We start from the raw sequence: 10162 nt of genomic DNA on the forward strand, positions 1-10162 counted from the left end.
CCCCAACACAATATATGCTCCCCAAAAAAACTTTAAAGTATCTGCGGACTTCAGAGAATTCAGGATGTTTGTATGAGCATATAGAGACCTTCTTATTTCTTTGAATGACCTTGGGCAAGAAGACATATATGGTTTTAGAGCTCTGATTTGGCGTGTTAAGGTGTTTCGGAAAAGGTGCAACACAAGATAATTTATTTTTCCCCTCCTGGGAGCATAAAGAATTTTAAAAATTTATCAGAGCCTTTTTCTGAATTTACAGGTAATACAGTACATGGTAGTCATAAACATTCTTGGCACAGTACCATGATGGCAAGATTGCTTCAGGAGAGGTTTTTCACACTTTGATTGACCTAAAATGAACTGGAGGAGTCAGAGAATTTCAGGTTCTTATTATATAAACAAAATCTCACTCTGCCTCCAAGACATGTGGACATATGTCAAGTCCTGAATTTAAGCAAGTGCTAGTTTTTGGTTGTTGTTGTTGGTGTTGTTGTTGTTGTTGTTGCTATATAATATTTTCTGTTAATTGCAGTTACCACAAAAGAATAAGCCCTTGTTTAAATGCAATGACAAAATAATAGCGGTCAGACTGGTTTCAGTATTACTGCAGCAAGAATACAAACACTTAAAAAGGCTTGTATCATGCACTAAAACCTAATACGATGAATAGCCTTTAGTACTAATGGTATTGAACTCAGAAGATTCTTAATGCAATCTTTAGAACTTAAATCTGATACCTGTTTTTCTTCTGGGGTCAATGCTGAGCTGATCCACAGTCGTAAACACACATAACCATGATGCTACAGTACATGTGTCTTAAAGATGACTTAAAGGTATAATACTATGATACAATAATACTGGTATATAAGAAAAGACTCCCTAGAAGTTTGACAAAGCCATAAATGCCAAAAAAGCCATAACTTCTCATAACAACACAGGAAAATTAAGGTAAAAGACCACCAAAGAGGTTTCACTTCCGCAGAAAGTTGAATGAGAATCATGCTAATAAGAGACAATTATAATTAAAATACATACAAGTAATTTGCCAGTTTAAATGTATATAATGGACAAGAGCATAAAATCCTTTTATCACTGGCATTAAATGTATGAGAGTCATCTTATAATGCATTATAATTTAGATAATGTATTACTTATCTTCATAATGTTATTGCCCATATAACTTCTGCGGAACTTGTGTGAAACTCCTTGAGTATTCATTTTCTGTTGCTCCTGTGGAATTAAATTGCCACTTGTGGTCCAGTCTGAAGTCATGCTTAAATATGCATTACCATTTCATAATTGATAATAGCTCAAATGACCATGATATTAAGAATGGTGCCACTTTAGATAAATATAAAATTGTTATAATTTGGCCTTTTCTGATTATCTACAAACACGTGTCCACAACTCTCTTATCATTTGGACATAATCAGTGCTACCTGTGGATGGTTAAAATACAGTGGTATAATCTCAATTAGACTGCATACTACAGAAGCATTCATTCATACCTCATGTAAGAATGGCTAGCATGGAAGTGCTTGCTCTCATTTCTCAAACCTGATCGCTGTATTCCATTTCACTTTTAAATAATGGGTGTTTTAGCCAATTACTATTGGAGTTGTTTTAAATGATAATCCCTTGTTGCCTTTGTGACCAATTTTTTGTCTGAGAAATATGGTGGGAAGACACTTCAGAGGTGATGAGCTTTAACCTCAAAGAGGTTTGGGCTGATTTTGAAGTACAAATAGTCAGTTTAGTGAATTATTATATTGCACAGAGATTATTTTTGCTTGTTTAAAAATGGCAGGGTTAGAGATGTTTGGTTGCACTCTGTCAAAAGCTTCATCCAAAATATGATGCAGGTGCACAAAGCTAAAAGTTAATCAATAAATGAGAATGTGAACCACACACTGCAAAAATATATCAGCCTTCACTGTATAAACATTGGCATAAGTTCACATAATAACAAACAAATGCAAAAACAAAAAGCACTCTGATGCACCAACCAAAGTGAACTGCGAACAGACTCAAATGCATGCCTCTATTTAAGAGCTTGTGACTGCTGTGCCCCTCAGCACTGATAACATGAAGGAGATCAAAACTTTTGTGCCTTTTTTTGTTTTGTTTTGTGCACCAAAGTAGTGATTACTTTAGCAGTTTGTTAGTATGTGAGCTGAATTAAACCAATGTTTATATTGTGAAGACTGATATTTTTGCAGTGTGCAGTTGCCATTTATTTTGGTCTGAAATTACATGAAATTAAAATATTATGTATTTCAATACAACTGCATTTATGATCATTAATGAGGCTTTGACAGATGAAGAATAATCTAGAATTTACATTAGGGCAGTTATACTTGACCTAATGATTGGAATTGTGTCACTTTCAATGCTCCTTGGTTGGCAAAAACAATGTGTCTGAAGTTTAAATGTTGCATTCAGAAGGTGTATTGCTTCATTGAATATGTGTCAAACTGTCTTGGAGCCCAAAAAATGTATAATTAACTGCTATTTTGAGAACTCGGTTAAATGGGTATCAATGCTATGTCAATGGGTGTCATCTTCTGGCAGTCAGTTGTGGAATAATGTTTTCATTTTTTATTGGCAGAGTGAAGGAATACATTCAGATCTCTCAAGAAACCAAACATAGTGAAGTACACATGAAAATAGCCAAGTAGCATGTGTTTAAACTTTCCATTAATTTGACATGAGGAATGAATAATTGTGTCCATTTACCCATTTTGACGTTTGTACTTTCTGTGCATAATAAATGTATATAAGCTTTTTTTCCATGTCTTTCAGCATTTTTAATTAATTTGGCAATCGGCAGATGGCTGCAAGAAATGTATACTGTGTAGGAAATTGAAAAGAGAAAACTGTTAAGGGCATTGTGGTTACATTTAATCTGGGTTTAAGTGGTACTGGTGCAAGGTACAACAACAAAATTACTACAATTACTACAATAATGCTTTAACCGAGAAAGTTCAGCTTTATGATTTCAGTGACAGTTTCACTGTGAAAGTATGATGTCAGTTTGAGTAAAGGAATTCATCCTATCCTGGGAAGTAAGGTGTGGTTAGTGACCTATTTGACCAGTGACAAGCTGACCTCATGTCTCCTGGTCACTTCAAATATTAGAATGCCTGATAACTCCCAAGAGGCCTTTGGTGAAAAAATTAACAATCTCAAACAAATAGAGTAGTTGTGTGGTAACCTAAATTACCCCAAAAAAGTATTTTTTGTCCATAATGAAAATTGAGTAAGTTGTACTGTGGAAATCTGATTGCTGATTTTAAAAAATGAAATTATATATTCATGTGTTATTCATATTTTACCTGTCTCAAAGTGTCCGGTTGTTCCTTGCAATCGTTCCAGCAATTCACACATGCTGATCAAAGAGAATTTAGTTCCATAGGACAAATCTAGGTAATTATCTGGCTAAATAACAAAATAATAAAAGCACACACACACACACACACACAAATAGTTAAACGCAAGAGTATTGGGACAGTGACAGAATTTTTGTTGTTTGGCTCTGTATTCCCACAAATTGGATTTAAAATAAAATATTATAAGTGCAATCTGTCAGTTTTAATTTGATGGCATTTACATCCGTATTGGGTGATCATATAGGAATTACAGCACTTTCTATATTGTCCCCCCATTTTAGGAGAGCAAACGTAATTGAACATATTTTCATAATCTGAAATAAACTCATCATATTTAATACTTGCAAATCATTTGCATTCAATGACTGCTTGAAGTCTGTGGCCCATAGACATCATCAGACATAAGGTATCACCCCTGGTGATGTTCTGCCATGCCTGTACAGCAGGCATCTTCAGATTCTGGGGCGTTTAATCTTTAGTCTTGTCTTCAAGTGAGTGAAATGCATGGGGGGGGGGTGCTTTGGAACATGAACAGCTCTTTTTGTCTCCACACTTTCCTCTCTCCATCACCTGTTCTTGAGGCCTACCAGTGGTTTGAATCTTGTAGTCAACTCTCTGCAGTAATGCTGGTGTAGTCTTCTGTTTATGGTAGTCTTTGACACATCTATACCTGCATCCTGGAGAGTCTAATTGATCTGTCAAATAGCAGAAAAGAAGTTTTTCTTTACGACTGAAATTATTCTTCGATCTTCCACTACAGGGGTCTTCCGTGGTATATCAGGTTGTTTTGCTTTTGCTGAGCTCACCAGGGCATTATTGCTTCCTAACAATGTATCAACAAGTAGATTTTGTCACACACATTTTTCCAGCCATGTCTCTGGTCAAATTATTCTGATTGTTCAGCCTCATGATAGCCTGCTTTACTGGCATTGGCACTTATTTGGTCCTCATGTTGAGAAACAACAGCAACAGACTCTATCCATCCATTATCTAACCTGCTTGTTCCTGGTAAGGGTCGTGGGCAATGTTGGAGCCTATCCCAGCATGCATTGGGTAAGAGGCAATAATACACCCTGGACAGGTCGCCAGTCTATCTCAGGGTCAACACACCATCCATACCTAGGGGCAATTTAGACTCTCCAATTAACCTAACATGCATGTCTTTGGACTGTTGGAGGAAACCAGAGTACCCTGAGGAAACCAATGTGGACGAACAACAGCAACAGAATCTGAATACAAATTATACACCTAGAATCAACTTTAGACCTTCTGTTACCTTTCTTGACTTGGCATAGTGGGTTGTCTGAGTAGGCCAATCTTAAAGATACACGTGTATGCAATATAGGCCTTCCAAAGATAACCTGTCAGGGAATCATCCAGCCTTGTCTGGCTTTTATTCAGAATAAAAGTGACTTGCATATTTTCTAATCTCTCACTTAATCCATGTTGTGGAGTCTAAATGTGGTCAATCAAACAATATCACAGCTATGAAGTGGATGTGCAATATTACATCAGTAACGGTGCACAATTCAGCTTCCCCTTACTAGTCTCTGAAAAAATGAACTCCTTTAGTCCTGGGATTCCCACTTGGAAATACATGTATGTTTGTCCAAAAAATCATTTAATATAAGAATTTTAAGGAATGTTATTATTTAAATAATGTACATATACAAACACAAGTACGCAAGGAAGCATTATAATGTGATCCTTATGAAATGAAGGGCAAAACATGTCTGAATGTAATATTGCAGACGAAGTACCATCTGTATATGAAGTAATTAAAACCTATATTGGTTAAATCTGAGCCTTCATATGTTACTATGTTCTCAATCAAGCCTAAAATCATGTCAATGATTGAAATAGCTCAACTGCATAAAATCTCATCTTTTTTATCAGCTTTAAAAATGTATTTTCATTTTCAACCTAAGATGAATAGCCTATGTAGTCTTAAAAGAAAGGCAGCATGACTCACATGAATTTGTGATACTACACACTAAAATGTCCAGTGTTAATTCAACTCTAACAGTGTAAAGTTAGCTCTTAACGTTCCAGAGTGAGACCAAATGTTATCTGTTAAAAGTTGAATTAACACTGTTAGAGCTGAATTAACACTGGGCATTTTACTGGGTAGATTTTGAGCATTTAACAGACACTCTTACCCAGAGCGACTTACACAACTTTACATTTACTAGTCCTGCTCTGAGTAAAATAAAATATAAATTTCAATTCAAATTAATTCTAAAAACTTTTTGTGATGAAAAATGCTTATAAAACTGTATCACTTTTACATTTGCGATTTTAAAAATTTAAGCAATTTCCTATTCGGTCAACTGTGACGTGCGCTATTTGGACTCTGTTATTTTTTTGGAAGTCAGTCTACTGACGTTCCCATGAATATGAATCATTTTCAAAACACCCAATAGAGATTAAAATTCATTTTTCATGATAAAATATTGGATATGGCATTTTTATATTTAAAAAGTCGCTTCATGGCCTATTTTGCATAGCTGCATCTCCACCTTGACCATTCTGTCCGGTTTCTGCACTGGGGGAAAAAGTATATCTATTCAAAAGCCATTTAGTCCATTTCTTTCTTGGCCGGTAAACCTATTCATCAATTGTTCTGCCTTGTAGATCGCATTCTAATGCTAATCTAGTGTGTTAAATATCTTTTTGTTCTCCTTTCACCGTTTTGTCATTCGGTTTATCCAGTTTTGGTCACCCATTTTATTTATTTATGCGTCGGCTTCTATTCACGCGCTCATGTATTTTTTATTATGTTGTTTCACTGTCATGCAGTGTCAACTCACTCCATTCAGTGTGGGCTACTTCAGGGCCTTGGAGGGACAAAGCGTGTACACATTGCAGAGGTATTCACTCGGGCCAGCTGGATCGGCTGAAAAAAAAACCTTGTGAAAAGAAATCCTCTACAAAGGACACAGAAGAAGTGCACAATGCTAACAGTTTTCCAAATACCACTGATTGCTTCCATCACAATGACGGAGAGCAGCCGCTTTATACTGAGCTCCACTTCAACAAACAACACTCCCACAAAAACCTCCCAGCCCGCGTTTTGTTCCCAGACAAAACCTCCTCGACTATCTAAACGCTCCCACTGAAGAAAAAAGTTCTTTTCAGTTTTCTTTCCTATTTTCCAAGAATAAAAAGGGGCAAGAGAAAGAGAGGAAAGTGGTCGTCGCTGGTAATATAGCCTACATCATTTGTTATAAACCTGTAGCCTATTGGAGACGCCTTTGGAGACGTATGTTTTTGATTTGAAGATTTTTTCAAACTGTCAAAAACTATTCAATAAATGAATATACAACACACCACAGAGTATAGTTGTGTCGAGGAAATGATGAAATACGCCAAATTAACTACTATAAAGATTATTTTTCTGGCACCAGCGGTGCATCTGGGCAGCCTTATCAAAGTTGTTGAAAAAGCCTACATTTTTTCTTCACAAACCACTCACGCAAAATTGAGTACCAAATTGAAACCGTTAATAGAAAACGTTTTTACTGAAATGTGATTTCTAAATAATTGTCTTTCATACATAAAAAAAGCTGTAATTGTTTAATTTGTGCAGTGCTTCGTTTATCTTCAGGGGAAACCTTTTTGGTTTCGTGGACAGAGGTGATCGGGGTATATCACGAAAGAATGCGGAGCGGTGAAAGGGTTTAATTAACCGTGTCGGAGATAATTATCCCTGGACAGTCCAAATTAGTTTTGCATAATCACTCTGATCCATAAGACACAACTTTTTTAAACTAATACGAAATTTACCCTACTTCACACATCTTATTAGGTCTACATGTACGTTTATTTTTTATATGGAATACTTATGAATGTCTACTAAAATTAAATGGCACACAGTGCACTTAACCCAACTGACGTGTAGGATGTATTGTACAATTTTGGTATGTTATTGTTTCCTTTAAGTGCATAATGTAGGCTGAGCGTTCATTGGATAGTTATTTGAAAAGGGCACTAAAAATTTTAGAAAGGTGTCGTCAGCTCAGCTGTTAATCAGTGCAAGAGCCTACCTGCTCTCCAGTCGAAGTAAGAGCCAGCCTTAGCATTTCCTGAATACTTTTTAATCTTCCTTTCTATTCACGAAAAAAAAGTGATTAACTAGGTTTCTGGCTCTTTATTACAATGGCCTGATTTAGATTTGCCGTAATTCTATTCAAAGCCAGAACAAAAGCGTCCTTTGGAGGATACCTTACACTTCACCTGGACTAAGCACTTAAGGGCAATTCAGATAAAAATCTTGTAAGCGATTCAGCAAGACCTTGTCTGCATACTTTATTAATTTATAGGCTGTTGTTCCGCGAAAGAACAGAATGCCACTTAAGATGTATGTAGCCTACACGAAAACAAACTGAATATGAAATAATACTCAAAATAAGACAATTATGGGTTAGACAACGCGTAATCTGTGCACAGTAGAGCCTGTTCGTCAAGCATGCATTTGAAATTATCATATATTATGTTTGCTTATCCATAGCTAATGACTATACATCAGTTTTATATGGTAAATTCAAATACTGCTGAAGAACATGGATGTGGAATTCAATAAGGTTTAATAATACAAAGCATTGACATTGAAGAGTGTGTTAACTACCTTAGAAATAAAGATAAAATATAGCATCCTATAAGCACTTCAAGTTTATTGTGCAAATATTAGCTACTGGACAAACTCAGCCTTCTAACGAACTGGATCATCATAATGCCTCCAAACAATAAATATTTCGGACACTTATAAAACAGTACTGAAACCATAAAATATGCACTGGATTTCTAGTCAAACAACCCAGTCAATTCCAGGTTAAACCATTAACTAAACCACAAAATTAAACTGTACACATTTACACGTCATTCTGGCTGAAAACAAGATCGACATGGCCGTTTATTTAGGTAGGTGAGTCATTGCTTGATCAATCTAATATTAAATGTAAATTGTATTAGCCAACATTATGTTTGACAATGATCTATTAAATTATTAACTTTTTCTTTCACAAGTTAAATTAAGAATTGCAACCCATGTATATGTTGGACACAGTCATCTAGCAAATTCCAACAAGTCCTCCTAGCAGGTGTATTTGCAACAGGTTGAAATAAAAGGAGGTAAATTAGAGTATTCACATTGATAAGGGTTTAGGCTAGCTGTTTCCAAAACTAACTGCACAGAACGGTTCGACAGTTGTTCGTTCCCGATGGGTTACCTTAACAAAAAAGTACCTTACATAAAGGCATTAATTTATATACATACCCATGTGATATTTAAGATGACTTCTATCACATGTATAGACTCGAGCATGTGTTTAATAAACTCTGGCACATATAGTCTTTACAACATTGAAAACTTAAAAGTCAGGCGCATCACAACGCTGCCGCATAAGCGGGATAGGAGTCAAGCGGCGTTTTGCCCATTCCCGGTAGCAAGATGTAAGCCAAAGGAGGCTGGAGACCCGCCGATGGCCAGCCAGTACAATTACAAGGAATCATATAGCCAGGATTGCCCGGGGAAGGATGGGAATGAGTGTGAGTGTGTGTCCCGCTTCCAACAGTTCCGGTTCCAGGGAAGGCAGTTGCGCCACCAGGGTACCCGAGTGAGGAAGCGTATGGAAATGATGGCGGGGAGATCTCTGCCATCTTCGCCCCGAAGTCAAAAAGGGAATAAGGGTTTGCAGACATAGACGGGTTGAAGAAGACCCTCGCTGCTGCGGCCGCAGCGGCGGCAGCTGCTTTTTCCGGATTCCCAATGAATGATTCGGAGAGAGCTCCAGCCGATAAACTGTTCGCTTTCAACGTGTCGTGATCTCCAAGAGTGTAGGGCACTGGGAATGCAAACTTGTCTTTTTTCATTAACGTCTTTGGCTTCCGCCTGGGTCTGTATTTGTAGTCAGGGTGCTCCTTCATGTGCATGGCTCTCAGTCGTTTTGCCTCGTCAATAAACGGTCTTTTTTCAGACTCGGTAAGAAGTTTCCATTCCGCACCTAGTCTCTTGCTGATTTCTGAGTTGTGCATTTTCGGGTTCTCTTGAGCCATTTTCCGGCGCTGGGCTCTTGACCACACCATGAAAGCATTCATAGGACGCTTTACGTGATCCATAGGTTTAGACATCGTGATTAAAGGCACTTTTACACGACAAGGTGAAAACCTTCACAGTTGCCTTTGTCAAAAGCCCCAAGGGTTTTATTTTTTCCTACAGTTAAACCTCCAGATAGTATTCACTCGATACACATTCTATGCAAGTTTGTCACCTGGCATGGATGCGGCTAATTTGAAAAGTTTTCACAACGCAGAAGACGTTAAAAAGATAGCTTCTAACCATAAGTGCTCTGTTCACTTACTTCAATCTCAGTTCTTCATCGCGTTGTTGCAAATGTATCCGTCTTTCAACAGAGACAGGGGTAGCAAAAGCTCCGTCTAATATGATCAACCACTCAAAAGTTTTTTGTTTTTGTTTTTTCATTCGCAGGGAAATCCGGTGAATAAAGTGAAGCAGGCTACAGCAAAACAAAACAGTTGTCTTGTTCCGACGAAAAAGTAAGAGTCCCTTAGTCTCTCTTGTCGCCTCTGACTGTCAAACGAAAGGCTCCCGTATCCAGCATTAAAGCAAGTGGTAGATATCTCAAGCCTGCCCCATGTGAAATAAGACTCGCTCCAAAAGCAGGTATTGCAAGGCCCCCTGGAGCATGCGCAGGACGTCGAGCTCAAGCTGCCTTGACCGAGGCTGCTGCGCGAACGAGCTGCGTTTTTGTTAG

General features: G+C 37.4%; 1 protein-coding gene across 1 annotated transcript; it reads right to left on the minus strand.

Annotated features, from left to right (window-relative positions):
* Positions 1 to 8042: 8042 nt before the first annotated feature.
* On the minus strand, positions 8043 to 10162 carry LOC135251014 (transcription factor Sox-21-B-like). Its single transcript, XM_064327939.1, has one exon. The coding sequence runs from the start codon at positions 9516 to 9518 to the stop codon at positions 8775 to 8777; it is 744 nt and encodes a 247-aa protein (XP_064184009.1). The 5' UTR covers positions 9519 to 10162; the 3' UTR covers positions 8043 to 8774.

The sequence above is a fragment of the Anguilla rostrata genome, chromosome 3 (genome assembly GCF_018555375.3).
Source record: "Anguilla rostrata isolate EN2019 chromosome 3, ASM1855537v3, whole genome shotgun sequence".
In the NCBI taxonomy this organism is placed as follows: domain Eukaryota; kingdom Metazoa; phylum Chordata; class Actinopteri; order Anguilliformes; family Anguillidae; genus Anguilla; species Anguilla rostrata.